At 39.3% G+C, this 21,541-nt stretch overlaps 1 protein-coding gene across 3 annotated transcripts in view; it reads right to left on the minus strand.

Moving 5' to 3' along the window:
- The window catches only part of ABCB5 (ATP binding cassette subfamily B member 5), a 34,643-nt gene extending 14,902 nt beyond the window's left edge, over positions 1–19,741 (minus strand). Inside the window, exons 1-16 of one of the 3 annotated variants that reach the window (XR_004240375.1) lie at positions 18,980–19,741; positions 17,842–17,929; positions 17,645–17,693; positions 16,490–16,634; positions 15,979–16,045; positions 15,554–15,745; positions 14,256–14,427; positions 13,132–13,256; positions 10,597–10,771; positions 10,184–10,297; positions 9,204–9,314; positions 6,781–6,906; positions 5,330–5,533; positions 3,941–4,111; positions 1,295–1,456; positions 586–819 (exon numbers count right to left, since the gene is read on the minus strand). Coding sequence is in view for 2 of the 3 variants with exons in the window: in XM_032110042.1 (XP_031965933.1) it covers positions 586–819; positions 1,295–1,456; positions 3,941–4,111; positions 5,330–5,533; positions 6,781–6,906; positions 9,204–9,314; positions 10,184–10,297; positions 10,597–10,771; positions 13,132–13,256; positions 14,256–14,427; positions 15,554–15,745; positions 15,979–16,045; positions 16,490–16,634; positions 17,645–17,693; positions 17,842–17,929; positions 18,980–19,028 (2,184 nt within the window). In the remaining variant the exon portion in view is untranslated. The remainder of the gene's footprint in view (positions 1–585; positions 820–1,294; positions 1,457–3,940; positions 4,112–5,329; positions 5,534–6,780; positions 6,907–9,203; positions 9,315–10,183; positions 10,298–10,596; positions 10,772–13,131; positions 13,257–14,255; positions 14,428–15,553; positions 15,746–15,978; positions 16,046–16,489; positions 16,635–17,644; positions 17,694–17,841; positions 17,930–18,979) is intronic. The other 2 variants (XM_032110042.1, XM_032110034.1) reach the window with 2 other exon arrangements.
- Positions 19,742–21,541: the final 1,800 nt, after the last annotated feature.

Raw genomic sequence — 21,541 nt, forward strand, 5'->3', positions numbered from 1 at the left:
CCTATGTGACTCTTATTGATGTATGACATGAGTCAACTAAGTTGTTTTATCTGTAAAAACCCTGCAGAACTGAAACACATACTAAAACAGAGAGAGTAATGGTGCTTTTAGTGGGAAAGCTCTTCAAAATGTTAGGGTTTTGATTCTTTTTTCTTCTGCTTGACATAAATGTAGTATGATACTCCAAGGCGCCTTCAGTTTGGGTTTTCAGGGATTACATTAACCAGGAGTATTTGCAACAGTAAGTACCAGGGAGTAAAGAATCTTGCAAATGAAATCTCACAACTAGTTTTAGTTAGATAGAATTAAAACATCAACACTACTGAAATAATAATTGTACTAAGCATGACAAATCAATAGCAAAAGTTTTTTCCAGTTTCACACTGACTCAGTAGTGTTAAAATGAAGATCTTTGTTAAGACAAATGATTATCCCCAGATGCTCAGTCTGGTGAGTGCTGACTGCAGTGGCACCAGAGTAAAAGTTGCATGGCAGCCAGCTCTCTAAAAGTAATCCAGGTTATGTGTTTTTTGTTTATGCTTACATCTTATCTTTGAAATTAGAAACTGAAGTTCTAATACCAACCTCCACCTCCATTTTTTTCTTCTTTTTTCCAAAGGGATTTTTAGATGAACTCCTCTTGCTCTTATATCTGCTGGATCTTCTTCGGATGCTGCCTCTTCCTGAGATCACAGATCCTTCAAAATTATTTTGAAGAGTCAGCTCTTCCACAGGATTTATGTTTTCCTCATATTCCTCAGCTTCTGTGACTTCACTATCTTCTGATGTGCCATAATCTTGAACATCACTGCTACAACCCTAGTGAGAATTCAGGATATACAGTTAAGGCATTTTAAACAGAAAGAAGGAAAAGTAGTTTTTTTCCTCATGAATACTGCTGTTTCAGTTGTGTAACTACTGTTGTCTATAGGCCATATATATTTCAGTCTGCAATGGCAGAACAGTAGAGTATTTGATTCTGATATTTTCCCCTTTTTTCTTTAAGGAAGCCTATGGAATCCACCTGGAATCTAACACCTCTGTGGTTATGCCATAATTATGCAGTCTGTGCCTTAAACTCACTTATGTTTTTGACATATTGGATTGCATAAATATGAAACACTTAAAGGTAAAACCCCCAAGGATTCCAAGCCTGTGTCTGTGCCCAGACTAGAATAACTGAGCAGCTGCCAGCTGGACAATATGCAGGAACCAGAGAGAGAAAATGGCTCCATCAACCATCATTTGACAACTCTGTGAAATGGAGAAAGAAAGTAAATAAATTTGCCCTTACCTGCTGCATTACAAGGGAATAGTAGACTCCTTTCTGCAACATCAGTTCACTGTGCGTCCCTTGTTCAACCACGATGCCTTTCTCAAATCCAGCAATAGTGTCAGCAGTCCTGATGGTAGACAGTCTGTGAGCAATCACAATGGTGGTACGTCCAGCCCGAGCCTTACAGAAACACACAAAACCCAGTTACAATTATTATGTGCAAGAAAATAGGACAGAAATGAAACAAAGTTATTTCAGTCATTTGTAACATGAAGTAAATCAAAACTTAAAAAAAAATTCTCTTTTAAAAGCAAAGATGACTTTTTTTCCTGGTTTCATGTCCTTGTTTAGCAGTCCAAGGACTGTTTGTTTGACTAATTTAGGTAGAGAAAGCCACATTAATCTTTTTAGACAGGCAACAGGTATTCAAGACCATAATGAAAGTTTATTTGTTATTTGACTTTTTATAAAACTTGACCTGTTTGAGCTAAAGTTGTAACAAAGTGTTTCCATGTGCTTGCAAGCGCAAGGGGGAAGTGCTGTGAGAATAGCTAGATCTTTCTGAAAGCAAAGCTAGGATAGCAAATATATAAAGAGCAGATATTTTCTTTATATACTGCACTTTTTGGAAGTACAGCATCAGCATAATTTCATACAAGTCTTAACAGGAAAGAACAGAAGAACAAACTGGCATCAAAAATGGATTTGGGCCACTCCCTTTTGAAACAAGCTGATTTGACAATAATGCTGCTGGGATTTGGCAGGAAGAGCTGCTGAAGTCTCAGCCGGCAGGTTGTGTTCCACCCCTCTCCAGCTCCCTCACGCAGACCAGTGGCACACACAGCCCTCATGCAGCAAATGACCACAGGCCAGCTTGTGACTGCTGGAGAGGCTGGCTTCCCTCCTCCCTGATGCCTGGAGCAGATGGTGACTTGAAGGCAGGACAAGAGATCCAAGAGGACCTCATGCAACAAAGATGTTCTGTGGTCCTGGAACCTGCTGGAAGTTTCTTGCTACGGAAGCTGTGCATCGTATGGGCACAGGAACAGGGGCATGAAGATGATGATGGCATCTGCAGTAGAGGACGGCTTCCATGGAGATTTGAACTCTTCCCCTACACCTGCCATTCAGTTCTCATGGACCTGATGCAAGTCACTCACAGCCTGTCACAGCAGGTCTGCCACAGTGTGGTTTTTATGCCTCTGTCCTAATGCACAAAGCCTTCACCATCGTAGCTGGGAGCTGTGATCAGAACTAGCAAAATGCTTTAAAAGATGCAAAGTTATCTGAAAAACAGCTGGCTACTAGCAGCTGAACATGAATGCCCAGAAACAGTGAGCATTCATGAGGTTAGTATCTCTGCTCCTCAGCTGTAAAAATAATGAACAATATTAGCACCACTTTTTCCACTCAGGGATGTTGAAAAGCAATTTGGAAATCCCATTAGGGGACTACACTGATGGACATCAAAAAGCTGTGAAAAGATGACTAACTTATGATTCAGGGTTCATTTTGGCGTGTTCTGAGAACACGAAGAAGGATGAGAAAGAGTCCACTTAATTGAATGACCTCTCTCTGTTATGCACTAAATGAAGCAATAACCTTCTGGAAAAGCTAAGTACTTCATTATAAAATTTTAAAAAACAACCAAAGACACAGAAGAAAGCTAAATTACATCTAAAGCAGCAATCTTTTAGGGTTTAAGTCTGCATCAATTATATGATTGATATAGAAATTAGATTATATGAATATTATTTTTGCATCTACATGTTACCTCAATACTAATATCACTAGAACGACATGAATATAACAAACAAATGCACTTTACCTCAGATTTAAACTGACTAGCAAGTGAAGATAACAAGTCTGTATTTCCCTTGAGCCATACTAGTAATTCGTATCTCTCTGCATAACTATGGAAATGAAAGGCAGAATTTTTCACCTCATTCTAAAAAATACATTAAAATAAATATTAGACAAAAGAAAACACATTCAAGCCCAACCATGAAGTTCTTTTTCAATCAAAGCCTATGGGTTCCACTATATGTTGATGGAAACTGCTGATGAAGGTGGGCTGTGAGGAAGGTATTGTGTACTGATCACAGTCATGGGTACAAATTCTGACATCTGCTCTGCAGCAGCACTCACCCTAGAGCTGTGGGGCTGCTAAAAGCAGGAAAAGAATGCAAATGGCTAAATCCCAAGAGCTTTCTGAAAATTATGAAGCAACTATTCAATAAGGAATAAATACTAGGAATATCAGTAAAAGAAATATACTTTTCTATTAATCTACCTAGAAAGGGCCATTCTGCCCTCATATCTTGCCATGATAAGATGCAATCAATATTTGACCAGCAAATGAACAATTATGATTTGAGAAAGGGAGTGCAGGAGACCTAAGTTTCAGTTCCACATGACTAAGTGTCTTCGTAATAAGTAATAATGCAAAACCAAAACCCGTAAACAAATTAACATGATTTTCAATTAAATTTTTGATAGTTCAAACTCCCTGTTAAAACATTGAAATGGAACATCCATCCAAATTTTATGTTCCAATGTCCTTGATTCTGATGGAAACCTGCACTGAAAATTGTACATTAATTTTTCTTAAGCACTGTTTCACCTTTTCATGGAAGCTGCTAGCTTCATTAACATGAGTCCTACCTTATCAAGAGCTGCTTGCACTATGGATTCACTCTGAGTATCTAATGCAGATGTAGCTTCATCCAGAAGAAGAATTTTGGGATTTCTTGCTAGGGCACGGGCAATAGCTATTCGCTGCTTCTGTCCTCCACTCAGCTGAGCCCCTCTTTCACCCACCATGGTGTTAAATTTCTGAGAAAAGAGAACAGAACAGAAGCTGAGACATCTCAAATCCTCATTTCTCCGTGCAACCCTAACTACTCACTTGTAGAAGATGTAGCTTCTTCCAGCTGACTTGAGCACATGCAGAGCAAACACGGAAGGACATCCATCCAACTGGCCCTTAGCCAAACCCTCCCACCCCCACCACATGTGGTACCTGCCAAACTTTGAACACATGGTTCTTTAAAGACTTGATCTTTACTGCTCACTTGGTGCTCCAAACCCTGGGGTTTCTCAAGACAAGCCTGTAACAGGCATCTCTATATTTTCTGATTATTGCCTACCTTTCCAAAAGGGTTGGAGCGATAGGGACATAGCAGAAATGTGCCTCCTCTGAATCTGAGACACCCCCCTTGGAGCCATGGTTTGGTTCCTACTGACTGTATCACTTACTGCAAAGTGGCAAATCTCAAAGTCCAGTGTAGTTTTTATTAAACAGCTATATAAGAGTAAATATGATAAAATAACTCTTCCTGAGAAAAAGGAACCTTGGAACAGACTGACAAGCTAGAAATGGCTAGAAATTCTTGAGAGGTGGGGGTCAAGCTCTCTAAAGGAGTAAAAGGATTTGAAATCTAATCCCAGGTGGGCACTTTTCCCCCATTTTTTTAACTTCAGGAAAGAAGGGAAGAACATACTAGCCATTTGTGAGGATGTGTTTAGAATGATTGACCTTGCTTCCCACCCTCATCCTGAAAGGAGTAAGGCACCTACTGCTAAGAGAGGGCTCAAAGCCAGGAATCTCAGGCAGAGGGAGGGCTCAAGCTTCTAGCTGCTAAGAAGGGTCTTAGCTCAGGCCATACTTATTTCTTCCACTCCCCCCACTTCCTGTGAATGTACAGACAGCTTTGGATTTTGTACAAAGGGCTTTGGATTTCTCATTCTTCTTTTTAAAAGCCCAACTCTTCCCTGCCTCATGAGATGGGTAAGGATGGCTGTGAAGCTTCCTTTCTCCTGAGTTAAGACGTTGACATTTTTTCCCAGACTTCAGCACAAGTCCTTTGAGAGAAACCAAAGGCACAATAATCTAGTTGAAAAACTCTCTGAACTGAAATCTGCTGGAGGCAATAAGTATCTTTTGAGAAGCTGTAGTATAACTTGGATTCCCATGCTCTGCCTCTCAGAAACAGGACACCAACCTAAAATGGACCTTTCATTCTTACACTCAAAATAAGTTCATGAACTTACATCAGGGAGTCTAGATATAAAGTCAAAAGCATTGGCTTCCTTGGCTGCTCGCTCAATTTCAGCATCAGTGATGTCTTCTCTGCCATAGCGAATGTTCTCAGCTATTGTGGTTGCAAACAAAACAGGCTCTTGGCTCACAATGCCAATATTTTCTCGTAGCCACTTTGTGTTAAGGGTCCGAATATCCCGACCATCTAAGGTAATCTGAGAGGAAAAGAGTGCATCAAAGAAGTCGAGGAAATGTACTCTGTTTATAATAAAGCAATTAATTACTATTACTTGACTGAAGTATCAGCTAGAAGGTCAAGAAAAAAAAAAATAGCGTCTTTAATAGAAAACTACGTTGGGGGAGAAGCTGCAACAGCAGTTTTTCCATCCACTGCACAAGCTGGAGAATTATGAGGAGCAACATAAACAGAGAAGACATCATGGGCTTTTTTTTTTTTGTGTTCCCCCAATAACCATCCTATCTGAGCTGGCTTAATCCTCCAGCTTCCTTGGACACTTTTTACATGATTCTCATGTCCCGATGCCAGTTTGCTGTCTTCACAGTTGTGGCTACACAATTGTCTCTGTGGCTGTGCTTTACACCAGATCAAAGAGAGTTCAAGTTGACTAAGAGGAAAGGGAAAGTTATTTTTAACCTAGATAATTTGCAGTGTGGTCCTATGAACATTGGCATTGACACAGCAAAATGAGTCATGGAGGCAGGAATGAACAGCCACAGAAACATTAAGTTTAAGAAACTGTGTTGATAACAGCTGTCTTGGTACCTTATATACTGATAATTCAATTTTTAATATTTGAAATGTCTACCTACTTTCAACTAGCAGTAGGAACTATTAAGTAGCATTCTTCAAATATCACGAGTAAAAAGCACATTTTCTTAAAAACACATTGTTTCTCTTGTCTCAATTTTTTGCTTTGGAAATTTCTGGTGGGAAGTATTTACCATTTACTAACTGGATTTAGTGTTTAGTGGTAAAACACATACAGTGTGTAATGATGGAAACTTTTGCTGTGGGTTAACAGTGAAAAACAAGCCAAGAAAACAATCATTTAAAAAAGGGAAGCTCTCTGCAGGTTTTAGCTTACATTCAATGAAAAGGAAGTAAAATACAGCAGAACATTGTTGGGTTATGCTTTGCTTAAAAAGTTTAGAGAATTTTAAAAGTGAACTATTGATAATTATTTTAAATTCAGATCTTGCAAGTCTATTCAAAGACTTGTGGCATTTGCTATGTGTGACACAGTACTGTAAGAAGGAGCAGAATAGTGAAGTCAGGCCAACAAGAGAGGATCATTCATCTGAAATTGAAATTGTGGAAATATGAACTATGCAGATATGTGCTCAAATTCAGTCAAAATAATAAACAAGGCTCAGTCAATATGGGAAACTTGTGCATGTTCTAATAGCTCTGACTGTTTACAGTTCTCTTTCAGACACTCACTTCTCCCTGGTCAGGATCATAGAATCTCTGCAGCAGCTGAACAGTAGTGCTTTTTCCACAGCCACTGGCACCAACTAAAGCAATGGTCTTCCCAGTTTGAACTTTCAAGTTTAGACCTTTGAGGATCTGTGAATAAATAAAAAAAAGTATACCTTAGTTTAACAAGTTTGATTAGAGAACAGCCTGTAAAGGTAACTGTAGCTATTGCTACCAAGGCAGTAGTGAGGGCCACAGTCTGAAGGTATGGCAACATCAATAAGTTGATTGTACCTGGGAATATCCTGGAGCACTGACAGGGAAAAACTGCACCTATGCTTGAGAAATCTATTGGCCTTCGAAACAGGATGGCTACATGCAACCTGCCTTTTGGGAATGGTCCCTGGATCCCTCTGCCTACCAAACCAAGCCTGGGAATTTTTTGAGAAGATTGATAACTGGAACAGGCCAAGTTCATGCCAAGAAACATTTTAAGAGTTCCCTTGCATAGACCATTGCATTCCAGTGCCTGGGAAAATTCCCCAGCACACTCAAACTAATATAGACACAGGCACAGTACTCCAAACTTGATAGCTCATTTTCCCCAGTTTGTGTGGTCTGGTAGCAGGCTTGGGGTCTTACATTCTCCTGCTGTCCTCCATTTTCCATGGCATAACACTTAATTATGAATCTCACAGAAAATTATTTTTCAGATGCTAAAGGATATCACTAAAACAAGCCTGCTTTCTTCTGTTTTTAAAATATAAACGGCTGTTTTGACAAGGTAAAACTGCTGGAAAGCCCTTAATAAACCCCATTCTTTATTGTTAACAGCCTCAGCAGCCTGGGGAGTAGTTATAGATTAATGATATCTTTGTTGCTATTTTCACATTTAGAGAACATTTTACCTCAAAAGATGTCCATGCCATTACAAGTAATGCTGTGTAGTTGCCAAAATACTTGGCTGCTATGGAAACTCTCCTTGTTTATACCAGGCTGATTTATAAGTTTGCCTACACATGTTTTTGCAATGAGAGATTAAAATAGTTGCAATATTCCTCTCCCTGTATTACATCCACCCAGTTTTATAGCCCCAGGAAGCTGATATCCCCATGTCTGCATTTTCAAGAATGAACTATATTCTAGATATCATAATACCTCCAGATACAAATAATCATTACCACATACTAGGCTATTTCTAACTCTTTCATCAGGCAAGGTATTAAATCTTAAAATCAAAACTAACAATGACTATAGTCCTTAGATCTCTTTGAATTGGTTTAACCTGAACAAGGAAGATTATGCTGTGTTGCATCAATTGCTTGAGAGATTCTGGGTAATTTCTACACAGCTTTGCTGAATTATTTTGGCTCTATTAAATAACATTGATGCTCTCAGTAGGGAGAGATGCTGACTCAGATTTGGGAAAGATGAGAAATATGTCTTATTTCCCTGCCATTTGGTGTGCTGGCCCGTAACATAACTCATGAGCCTGAAAAGGATTTTTAGGAAGAAAGATGAAGACTCTGCTCTGTCCCTTCAGATTTCTGAGCCAAGAGTGATAGAAGATACATTGTACAAAATTCAGTTAAGGAGAAAGCCCAGCTCTGAGTTTGCCCTCCAGCTGTCCCAATGTCCTGGAAACAGATTAGATGCACAGTGGGACAGACCTCAGATGTCTGAGTTGTGAAAAGCCACCTGAAGAAACAGCCATAGAGGAATAAACCTTCCATTCTCACCGCTAGATCAGCATGTCAAGCTGTTAATTGTTGACATTTGAAATACCTGTTTCTACCATTTTCTTCATCAAGTAAGAAACTTTTACCTTAATCAAGGTGTTCAAAAGATTATAAAAGAATATGGCAAAGAGGTCAAATCAGCTGTATCACCACAAAAGTAATCACCATAACATGATGTACACAGGACACTAATGGAAACAAAACTAGCAAAGAACAGGGACAACAGTTTATTGAACAGCAATTTTAACATATGCCCAAAACAATGTTTGACTTCCAAATGTACATTTAGGATGATAAGTTTACAACAATATGCTATCAAATGTACTGAAAGTCTATCTCTGATAATTTTTTGCACAGGATATCATAACTCCAAAGAGGCAAGAAACTGGAAAAAAAGTAACTTTCTGGTTTAACTGCTTAAAGTCTGGAAGACTGAATGAAAGATTTTGAAAAATCTTATTTGATTTATCAAAGTTCTTGTTCACAGAAATTCAGACTAGGAGCAAGACATGTTAGATTTTTCCTGCAGAAGAGAACAAGATAGACCATGACAGTAGATCTAGAGCTTTGTCTTTGTGCATTACTGAAGGAAAAGTTATGCCACATCCCCCAAATCAGGAATGCATTTTGCAATCAAGAATAACAAGATTAGACAATATGGACATAGGCTGAGGAATTTCAGTACAGTAATCCAAACAGAACACTTACTTTAACATCAGGTCTGGAAGGGTAGCTGAAATGGATATTTCTGAATTCAATTTGTCCTATGAGTTTGTCTGGCTTGTAACCCTCCTTAGAACTGCTATCTATGAGCCGTTTCTGGAAAGAGGTTTGTAAAATAAATTGGTGGTTATTTCACTTTTGCAACCATTATTTTTGCTACATATATCGTTCTTTACTTTCTCAGCTTCTGGTTTACACTGCAGTACATCATTGCAGAACTGCTGCATTTTACTTGCTGGATGGTGAATACGGGGGAACATCAAACTGTGAATTCTACTTTGACAAATACAGTACATTTTCAAATGCAACAAAATCCATAGCAGAAAATCTGTAATTGCAGAACTTAACTGCACTCTCTTGAAGCCAAAACAGTGGCCCTCAGTAATCTGCATAGAAGGATTTTATACTCACATCAAGAAGAATGAGGTAGCCATTTCTCCATGAACTTTTTAGTCCTGCTTTAAAGTATTTTATACACACAGATATACAATTGCTGCATAGCACAGCAAGACCAAGAAAATAATGAGTAAAACCTTTTTTATAGCAACATCAGCATTACAGATTATTATTATAACTTTCAATAGCAATATTAATCCCCTCTTCACCAACTCCCCCTTCCCAATAAACCCCATCTCAGCTGAATTTGTGCATACATGCATTTTTAAAAATTAGTATAGTGTCATACTGCTTTCCCACTGGAGCTGAAAGTCTAATATTAGAGAAAAACCTCAACTATATATCTCAGACACATCAGGTTTTCCAGCTTTCACTGTAACAAATAAAGAGGCTGGGTTTTTTTAGATGAACGAAAATATTATGTGTTTCTGTGGTAAACATCCATGAAGTTGATGATTTGGGAGCTTTAGAGCGCTTTTGTTACATTTCTCAAGGGAAAAAAAAAAAAGGAGGGGGAGTGAAAGTTAAGTTGGTTGAAAGGCTACTAGTGTATGTACTTAGATGTTTACCTTATTGATAATCTTATATACTTCATAGGCAGCCCCGCGTGCATTAGCCACACTCTCCAGGTTGGGAGCTGCCTGGCCCAGGGAGAAAGCTCCAACAAGCACAGAGAAGAACACCTGTGGGAGATGGAGAGCAGCATTGCAATTAATGATTACAGAGTCACCCGTGCCCATGTGTGCTCTAGAAAGATTTCACCACCGGCTCTAGGTTATTCATCCCACCTTACAAATAGAGTCCAAGACAATCAAACTTATTATATCAAAAGCTATACAAGATGAGTACCTTTCTGTTGTTTTATACTAAGTGAGTCTCTAACAGCTGATTTAGCAAGCACATGGCAGAAAACAGAGACACCGCTTGCATAACTTTCCCTGAAGATACAAAACATTTTTCAAAGCTGCATTGCTGTACTTACAATTAACACACGGCCGATGTCATAATGTGGATCCTCAGCAGTGAGCTTGGTCCCATACCAAAATGCAAGGGCATAGGATCCAAAGATGAAAAATTGTGAAACACCTAGACATGTGTTAGTGGTAATGGATTTTTTCATTCCAACACTTTTAGCCATCTCTAAGTTAGCATCATATCTGAAAGTGGGTAAGGAAAGCATTAATTTGACAAGTACCACATGCCATTCTGGTTATTTCCCAGTGCCCTATTTTTAATCAACAGGATTTGTTTAAGCAAAACAACTAAAATCTGAAAGAGAATACAGTTTGGTTTTTTTTTTTTTTTTTTTTTTACAGAGGACTATTAGGGATGTAATTAATTTGAATAAATATGCTCTGACATATGCTGACAATATTGGCATACCGTTATGGAAGACATTCAGAAAACAATTAAGCATCATGACTTAGTTATCATAATGGAAGACACAATAGCACTCTTGAATCCATTGCTTCCATTAATCCTGAAAGGAAATCTTGGAAAGGTTTTAGCCACCTTGTCTACCAGAGGTAAAGTTTACTCTTCCACATTCAAAAAAAGCAAAATCAGAATAAAAGCCCCCAACAACCCCAGGCACTAGGGAAGGAGATAAATGAGAGCTCCCTCTGACTGCAGAATTGTTCTCTTACTGTCCATTCTGGGATGTCAAATATCTTTCCCATAGGTCAGTTTACTGATTAACATATAGGAAACTAGTGGACACAGAAGGTCAGTATAGAGACTGACAAGATCAGTGAGAGAATTATTTCTTCTAAGGATGGTTCAAATTAATTAATTCTTCTATAGTTTTCAGCAAATAGCTTTCATTTACCCAAGCTTACTATGCAAAGTGTAGCCTAGGAATAGTGTAGCTTTCTACTTGCAAGCAACATGGCCAGCAGCCTGCACTCTTTTTCCAAAGCATATTTTCTATAAAATACAACCCCATTGTATGAAGACATGCAATTCATTCAGCTGGGAAACAACCTTAAAAAACTGCATTAATTTTGTTCATGTAAATTTCTAAGATGCCACCAGTGCAGCATTTGTTAGTCAAAAATATTGAAATATTTTGACTTGGTTGTGCTCTTAAAACCAAGCCCTTTATCTGAGTCAAAGGCATCATAGGTCTTCCAGGAAAAGGGAGTACTGGATTTAAGCAGTGTGATAAATACACATGATCACTCAAATACAGAGGAAAAGCCAAGCCCCAGCCAGAAACTAAAGGTGACTGAAGATCCCTTTCACGAATAAACTTTTGCAGTCAGTGGAGGCACTGTGCAGTGAAAGGATGCTTTTCCTTACCCTCGGTTCAGCATTCAAGAGCTGCGTAGGAGTCACAATCCTCTGTCTGAAAAATGCACTCCCTGGTAGGAGTTCGTCCCTAGTGGAAGATGTTCCTAGGAAAGCCACTATGTTTGCTTGGGTTTTTTTACATGAAATGGAGGTAGAGCTGTGGAAGAGGCTGACTGGTCAATCATAAAAAGGAAAGGCCTTACTCAGGTTTTAGTTATTTTGTCTTTAGACAAAGTAGTTTGAAACAGCTCCTGTCATTTAATTTTCAGACACTGGTAATTGTAAAAGATAGGGAGGAGGGGTGACAAATGATCTAGGTCATCTTAGGGCTTTTTTTGCCTTTACTGTTCAAGCAGTCTTAATACTGTTGTATCTTAAGAACAAACCCCAGTAAGCAGAAGACAGGGCTAAAAGATAGTCAGAGCTCAGTCCCTGGCAGCAAGTGGAAGAACAGTCTGTAGGACCCTAAGCTAGGGCTGACACCACCTTAAAAATTTTGCACAACACCAAGGCAAATATGAGTTGGAAAAGATAGAGTTTCATGGAGCATATGAATCAGGTCATCTGGTTTGCCTTTCCCAACTGCATGGAATCAGTGAGGCCTTGTATTTGTATACAAAAAGTTATTGTTTATGCTTGTTGAGTTATCTGACATGCATATCAATAAGTTTGTGGTCAGCCACAATCCTTTCACCTTTTATGTGTGACTAGGGCCAACACTGGGCAACTACACGATAATTTGCAAATCATTAAAGTTGCAAATCACTGTAAAAGCCAGTGGCACGATTTTACCCAAGGCTGCTATCCAGTGCAGTTTAAAAATAAGCTCAGTAATCAAAGATCAGAGCAGTAGCACAAAAGCTCTAGAAGATAAGCAACTGATTGCATGCTTTGTTGCGTCTGACTCATAGGTGAAAATAACCTTCCCACCACTTTTACATTCAGTTCAACTCCGGATCTCAGTCAAAGGAGAAATTTTCGTCTATGCTGCAGTGACAACACAAAGTAGCCTATATTTACTGATTAGGTCTATTTGTACATCTTTGTTTTCAGGTGATTTGTCCACTTACAGAAAGACAAATGACACTGAGGGGAAAGACAAAATGACACTGAGGGGAATCTCATCCCTCTGCCCCTCCAAAGTAAAAAATATCCTCACAAAACAAATCCACAACTAAATCCCCTTTCCATATTTTAAATACAATTATTCTTTTGAAAAACCTACTTCTCTAATGCCTTTTGCTGTCCGTTGAAAGCCACAACAGTCCTGATTGCTGTCAAAATTTCTTCTGCCACAGCTCCTGCTTTGGCATAAGCAGACAGCTCTTTAGCAGTGAGGGATGCCAGGAGCTGAAAAGTTGAAAAACATCTGTTATTGCAGCCTACTGAAAGAATACACACACTGTCTTGGTGAATAAGAACAATCACACAAGGTGCACAAGATCAGACTTTACTAAAGTGGGGGTCAACTCCTCCCCATACCCTGAATTTCTCTCAAATAGACTTCAATTTATCATCATCTCCTTATTACAGTCAAAGGCTACACAAATATCAGGTGAACTTCCTGACCAATCCACTTTCCTCCCAAGCTGAGGACAGCCTACAAACTACACTAGGAAGAGTGGAAGGAGGTATGCCATAGCTGCTCTGGCGAGTGTCTGAGGTGTTCAGACAGTAGAACACCAGCAGATATTGAAGTAAGAAGGTCAATCACATGGCAGCCTATAACATTATTTTTCTTAGCTTATTTGTAATGCTTCAGATAGCAAAAAACCCATAGAATCATATATAAATAGCCACTCAGGAGTATGAGCCACCCATATTAATGCAGCTAAACAGTGAATGAGGGGAAAAAGCTTTCCTATCTGAAAGGGAAACCTCTCCAGCCATTTCACTGATTTATATCACTTTTGTTTTCAGCAGCTGTATGTATCTGTTTAGACCTACTCTGTACACAGCATGAAACTTGGTAGATTACTTGCAAGATATGTGATATATGCATGTGCAGATGGAAAGAGGTTGAAAGGTATTTGTGCTAGGAGGGAAAAGCAAGGGCTTCCGCAGCACTTGCCATGAGGAAATTTCTGTGCCAGAAAGATGCTCTGCTGCAGGTTACCCTCCTGTCACATGGTATGAAGACAGGATATGCAGACAGAAGGAACATGACTTAAAAGTGTGTGCTTGGGAACCCAAAGAAAGGCTACAGAAGGAGCAGAAATCAAAGTAAGTGTGCGGCCAACCCCCCAACTTAGAAACCACATTAGGTTTCTCCCATTCTCTCTCCGTTTCCTGTGCATAAGAGTTATAGGGTTTTCTGGTTTCTTTGCTTGTGAATCCCCACACACTTACAGTTGACCAAACTGCTGTCGATGCAGCAAGAAGTGGGCTGACTGACATAACCACCAGTGTCAGCTTCCAGCCATAGATGAATCCTATAATAAGCCCTGACACAAACGTGGAAAAAAACTGCAGGAATATACTGATCTTGTCTCCGATGCCTTCACGGATGGTGTTGATGTCACTTTAAATAACAATAATTAAAAAAAGATTTGTTAGCTTAAAATGCCTCTCCTTGTGAGTCCCTCCCCCTTCTTTTCGCGCTGTGTTTTCTCATGTCAGAAGCTTTGCCATTTCCTAAATGACACAGGGAAATTTCTAACCACAGCTACTGAACTGTACCATTAGGCTCTTCTGTGGCCAAAACACAGCAGAAACCTCCTATTTTTAAGGACTCATTTTCTGTATTCTCAACATTCTCTGCTGTTTTTATGCCATGTCACTAGGTCACAAATGACCTAGTTTCCTCCTCCGGCATCCAAATGGAGCAATATAAGTAAACAATCAAGCAGCTTCTTCACCCAACATAACCATCTCTAAATAATTTCTTCTGCTCAGCTCTCTGATGCATTTTATGTTCTTAATTTTGGCTACTGACTCAGATGAAGAACTACCTCTATTCCATCATTCTATTATTTGGAATAACCTCAATTTTTCATACAAATTTTCTTCCCTGTTTTCTCTTTCCAGAACATACAGATATTAGAGTTGATAGTGGTTTCATTTAAGCTTCTTGTACACATTTCAGCACAGAACTGTGTCCCTGTGTCCAAAGTTACTATAAAATCCAGAAAAAATATTTAAAAGAATATAGTGTTCACATATATGATCCCATAGCACATGGGCATTACAGTCCTCATCCCTAGATCTATTTAAGTTTGTGGAAAAACTCCAAAGACTTTTAACTGGCTAGATAGGATACTGCCTGAGATTGGACTGGATGCAAGTAAAAGCTCATTTCCATTTAATTGTCAGCTTTCAGTGTTCATAAATTAGGTGAAGACAGCAGAGCTGTTTGTTTAACCCTGGCTGACAGGTACTTCATGGACTTTAGAAAGCCAATGTCAGGCAGTTCATGGGAAAAAAAAAACCCCTTCCAATGCACGTGTCACAAACTGCACAAATGAAGCTGAAAAGGATAATTAATTTCTCACTTTGAGCTGTAATATGTCACACTTTAGATTTGGTGGAATTTTTTGTTTTTTGTTTTTTTAACTCTCATAGGCTATTCTGCTGAAATAAATGGCAGTTTTCTTTTAAATGCCATCCTTGGTGGTGTGTGTAGTGTAAAAAAGGAGCAGAGCCCTCACTCTGTCAGTCTGGTGTTCAGTGTTCCTATTTGGGTAGTATCAAACCAAGCCATCTCCTGATGGAGCACTGCAAAAAAGAACTTCTGCCGGATCCTTGCTGTTTGCCTTGTAGCAGCAACCAAAAATGTCCACACTTGGATGATGCTCAGGATCAACACAGCAAAGCCAATTCCCACGTAGTAGTAAGCAAACCTGGGGTAAGGGAACAAAAGCACATGTGATCTCACTGTATCTTGTGAGAGAAGTTAGACAAACAGAGCAGCAACTAGTCTTCATTAATGACACCAAAGTAAACACTGAAGACTGTGACGCATTATTGAGAAACCTTTTTGAGAAGGCAGACATTTGCCTTCTGCTGAAACAGATAACACAGTAAAAGAAACTCCTCCAATACTTTATTAAACAGGATAACTACAGACTCTTACTTTGTCATTTCACCTTCTATATCCACACCTGGATCTGATGGACAGCTGGAACTGTTTCCTGAAGTATCTGCGAAGGAGAAATAAGAAATAGGAATATTTGGGAAAGTGTTATATAAAAAAGTTGATTCATGGCAATATGGGGTCATCAGTTTTAGAATGTTTTTTATTTTGCAAGTGGGGTCTTGCAATATAAACTTAAATACAAAATGATTTGGCAAACACACATTTATTTTTAAGGAATTAGTGCCTGATAACTAAGGTTGGTCATGCTCCCTACTGTCTCAGCAAAGTCAAAGTTCATTCATAAAGTGCACATCCAATGCTTTGGTTTTGCCCTGGTCTAGTCATTAAAGATTGATTGAAATGATTAGCTTATTTCCAGCAGGATGAGTGTTGCTCATAATATAGTCCCTTAGATGCATACCAGTGCACAGTTGGCAGGGGAAAGGAACCTTAGCCTCAGTAGCAAAGCACAGCCAATTTGTAGAGAAATCTAATTTTAGCTTTTTACCATTGGATTCCACGCCACTGAGCACAAAGCTGTTTGTCATCTCTCCAAAGATAATGATCATAAGTGGCATTCCAGTTCCATTTGCAGCTGCTGCCACCAAACCAACTACCATCAACAGGATATCCACCCCGTCAGCATAGCAAAACTATGTAAGCATTAAAAAAAAAAAAAAAAAAGAGAAAAAAAGTGACATTACACCTGACAGTTCACGACATTGCTACCGTACAGCAGACTTACAGAACATGCTTCATCCACATATTCTAAGTAGCAACACTCCATCTGAAGGTAAACTCAGTACATAAGGATTTTGTAGTAGTCCAACACATCTTTAAATCAGTAGTCAGGCTGCTAAGAGAATACTGGCAGGACACTGATTCTCAATTTGGAAAAAAATTACATGTTTGCAAGTGATTATGACCTTTGTAGAAGGTATTGTATTTTATGTTCCATTTAGTTACATATTTACTAAGATAATGCCTCTAAAATGTAAACAAGAGTGAGTTATTGACCAGCACCTGGCTTATACCTACCAGCAGAAAATGTTTTCAGCAGAGATAGATTGTATCTTAAGACTTGTCTACCCCTGAAGCTTTGTTTGGTTTAAAGGAGGATGTGAATTTAAACTGCTGTAGATATGCCGGGATGCGGTTAATCTGAAATCAGAGCATTTTATTCTTGACTGTCCTAACCATCTCAAAGTGTAAATACATGTGGAATAAACCAGAGAAGAATTAAACTTTTCTTGTTTCAGAGTAAGCAAGTCCACATGTAAGAGCTATTTTGGTTTGGGAATAGCTGTCCTATAGAAAACTGACACAAAACCATATCACTGGTTCTCTGAGAGCAGGTCCCTCTGGTGTCAAAGACAGGATAAGCCCTTTATGAACAGACCCAAGGCAAGGGTTTATGAAATAGATATGTCTTAAAACAGCCTCATCTTCCAACAGCACTAAGGTTGAACTGCTGTCCTTACTCACAATCTACCAAGGGGGGGGAATGTGACATAATGGGGCAAAACTTTAAGTGGTCTAGAATCAGTAGGTCTCAGGCTTCTTCTCAGGTTTTTTATTGCCTATTAACTGCAATTCATAAACAACTCACAATGCCAAATAAAGAAAAGAAAGTATAAAGCAGACCATCAAACAGGACACTAACCAATTCAAGAATGCCAACCATTTGTTTCTCTGTCTTCTCATCTTCCTTCCTAGAGTAAAACACAAAAGACTAATTAAGATGAGGGTTTTTTTTAGCAGAGCTGTATTAAGCTCTTCTCCTCCTTCCCCTACCCCTCTCACTTCCCCATACACCCAGTTAGACCACAGGTCACTACGTTAAGTTAAAAAAATTCCTACATTTTCCTCTTGGGCTTTAACTGGTCACTTTGTTCTACATGTTCTTCATGCTGGAAAGAAGGATCATCACACCCCTTGCTTCCAGATTCTATGAAATAAAAAGAAGATTTGTTTTTTTAGCAAAATAATCCATCTACTGCACTATTTTCTTGTGTCTTTAACTGCTGATACTTTTGCATTTAAAGACTAATTTTTCCTTGTGTTCTCAGGAGGAGGTTTCAAGAAAGAGCCTGGTGAATTTTTCTCTTCAGTTCATCTTTATTCCAGGAAAAAGCTTCCATGTCCATTTCTGAGATAGACACAACTTCATTTTTATAATTAAAATGTATTTATACAGAAAGATTATCAAAGACTAAAAGAAAAAGAAAGAGTTAATTCTTCCTTCAAATACCTGCACAACTGAAGGCAAATTAGGAGAACTCCTAATGAAATGAGTGTAACTGCTTATAGTGAAGGTCATAACTGCTGTAGATAACATAGAATAGATGGCAATTAACTGGAGGATCATGTCCTTGCCTCTAATAACCATCTTAATTATTATCTTGCAGTAGGTCCTACAAGTCCCACTTGCTTTGTGCTAGGGGCTTCAGAAAGGTATATGAAAGAGTAATCCTACCCAGCAAGCTTAGAGTTCTAAGTGTATAAAATAAGATGCAATAAATATAGAAAGAAACTGATGAGTAACCACAGTGGGGAGCCAGCTGTAAAACAAGAGGAGAAAAGGTACCCCCCACACCAACCACTCCCAATTTACATTTACCTTAACTACTGACTCACTATGAATAGAATTTTCTACATACTGCTTGAATTTTAGTCAGCCTATAATGATGGTTTTAGACAACCATTTGAAAGCAATAATGTGCTTCCAGCTTACTCATCTTACCTCAGCAAAATTTTCGTGCCTGGGCTAGGACCCTCCTGAACAGTTTTACCAATGTAAAAGAATTTTGTTGAACTTGATGGAATGATTCACACAGAAAGTGTTTTATAGGTGTGGCTTTAATTCACTCATTCATAGGAAACTCATCACATTACCTCCTACAAAACCACTACAGCAATCAGGAGAGTATTAAAGTGTTCTTTAGATTCGAGTCTGTGGAAAATAGTCTTCAAACACATATGTGGTATTCCTTCTTACCAGGATTGGAGAGGTCCTGTTCTGTGGAATTTTCCGAATTGCCCTTCATTGTTCTTTTTGTTGTATGCTAATGAGAGAGTTACATTAATTAGAACCTACAATAACCCCCGCAACAAAACATTTTGATTTAGTAAATATACAAAGAGTTCACATCTGTGGATTTTTCTATGACTCATTAGATTTAGGTCTCAACATCTTTCTACTTAAATAGAAAAACTAAAAAGAAAAAAAAATAGGTAACAGTGTGAAAAAAAGAACTACCATTAATGAGATATTAAGAACAGTCCACACTATTACAAGAGAACTGAGATCAGTAGCCTATTTTAGTAGTCTTTTATGCTAAATCCTGAGATCCTTCATATAAAAATTACTGTGAACAATCTATAACAGAATAGATCATTTCCCTCATTACCTTATGCTTGATTAGAACTAATTGAGCAGTCATAACATGGTCATGAGTACAATGATAAAGACATGCACTCCTTGTGCCACGTGGTACTAGGATACATTTAGAGGCAGTAAATGACTGATGCTCTAAGTATCCTGAGACTTCTCTTCTTGATCTATTAAATATATTGGTTAAAAAAACAAACAACAACAACGAAATCCCAAGCAACAAGCCACATATGAAGCTGACAAATCCTAGAATAACATTGACAAGAAAATGCCTACTCAACCTCAGATAAAGGGCGGGGTGGAACAATAAAAAGAACGACCACCCTCTTTGCTCGATTTCCGACTGTGCTTTTCCCCTCCCGTTATTTCGGCTCACCTTCCCGGCTCACCCCACGCCACCGCCCGTACAGTGGGTGCAGCCCCCGCCCTGGGCTTTATAGAGGCGGCACCGTCCGCCCTCGGCCCGCCCTCGGCTCGGGTTGCAGGTGAAGGTCGGTGCCGCAGCTGGGCAGAGCCGCCCAGGATAAGGGGCCTGCAGAGGGATGTGGGCCGGCTGCTGCCCGCTGCGGCCCCTCGGAAGCCGCCCGAGCGTCTCTGAGCCTGCAAAGCGCGCACGGAGCGCCCATCAGCCCCTTGCCGGAGCATCGCTTCCATCCCGAGTCTCACAGAAGGACTGATGCTAGAAGGGGACCACTGGATGTCATCTGACCCAACCTCCCTGCTCCAGCTGAGTCATCTAGAGCACATTACTTAGGATTGATCTGTACAAACAGATTTTGAATATTTCCAGCCAAGGAGGACTCCACAGCCTCTCTGGGAAACCTGTTAAGAGTGCTTGGTCACCTGCACAACAGAGAAATTCTTCCACATGTTCAGTCGGAACTTTCTGTGTTCCAGTTTCTTCTTGTTGTCCCTTGTCCTATTGCCTGGCATCACTGAGGTGTTCTGTCCCTTTGGCACCAGATGCTCACAGGCATCAGTAAGGTCCCTCTCAGGCTAAACAGGACCAGCTCCCCCAGGCTTTCCTCATAAGTGAGGCGCTCCAGTTCCCTCATCATCCTCATAGCCTTATGCTGGACCTGCTCCAGAAGCTCCATGTCTCTCTTATACTGAGAAGCCCAGAACTGGACGCAGAGTCTCACCATTACTAAAACTAGATGAGTTTAGATCTAGAAAACTCAGCTGCTAAGCAGAGAAGAGGGGGTATTTGAAGAGTTGCTTGACCAGGGAAACATTCAGGCTTGGGAAAGCTATCTGAAGGTCCTGCCACATTTGGGAAGTTGCATCACTGTGCTTGGAGAATTTCAACTAAGAGTAAAGATATGCTGCTGAATTTCAGCTGAGAAATGTTATTAAATAAAGGTTTTTGTGTTCCACTTCTAAATGATATGACAACTGAAGCTAGCTAAATTCATAATTGTTTATTGAGAAGCTAAGCAAAATGTTTTGCTCGTTTGGTTCCCACCTATTCCCCACAATTTGTGTGACATTTTTGTGGTTTTTTCAGAAATAAGACTGTTTCTTGTTTTGGGTTAGTTCAGGGGGTGGTGGTTGGTTTTCTTGATGTGTTTTTTTTCTCCCCTGTCTGAAGAAATCAGGTAAACAAATTAGGTTTTCTGCACAAGCCTAAAAATAAGAGTCCTTCAGCTCCCCCACTGGCACATATTATAATCTATATAATTTGCTTTCAGCAGTGCCTCTGGCGTTTATGATATATAAACTTCTAGTTGTTTTTCCATCTACTTAAATGCCAGTATCCCAAAGAAGAGTCCCAGATATTTAAACTCAGCTGACGTTCTTCTCAAGAAGGAAGTTCAAGACTTGGCCTAATTTAAGATTCCCTGTTCTGCCTTGCACTCAGTATTCAGATTATGTTTATGTTACACACATTGGTTATGATGCTCTGGAAGAACCTCAGAAGAGGCATTATTGGGTATTATTGTCTCCTGCCCACTGGAATCCTGTATGTTCAGGTAGAGTCAAACTCCTGCATGCCAGACCTATGACTTTGTTAGTACTTTCTTATGTCATCAGCATTACCTAGGAGTTATATTACTTACTTATATTTTATATTACTTGTATGTATATATATGTAATTCATATCAGCCTGGAGAAAAGGAAGCTTAGGGAAACCTTTTCTTTCTCTACAACTACCTGAAAGGAGGT

The sequence above is a fragment of the Corvus moneduloides genome, chromosome 1, assembly GCF_009650955.1.
Source record: "Corvus moneduloides isolate bCorMon1 chromosome 1, bCorMon1.pri, whole genome shotgun sequence".
Taxonomy (NCBI): domain Eukaryota; kingdom Metazoa; phylum Chordata; class Aves; order Passeriformes; family Corvidae; genus Corvus; species Corvus moneduloides.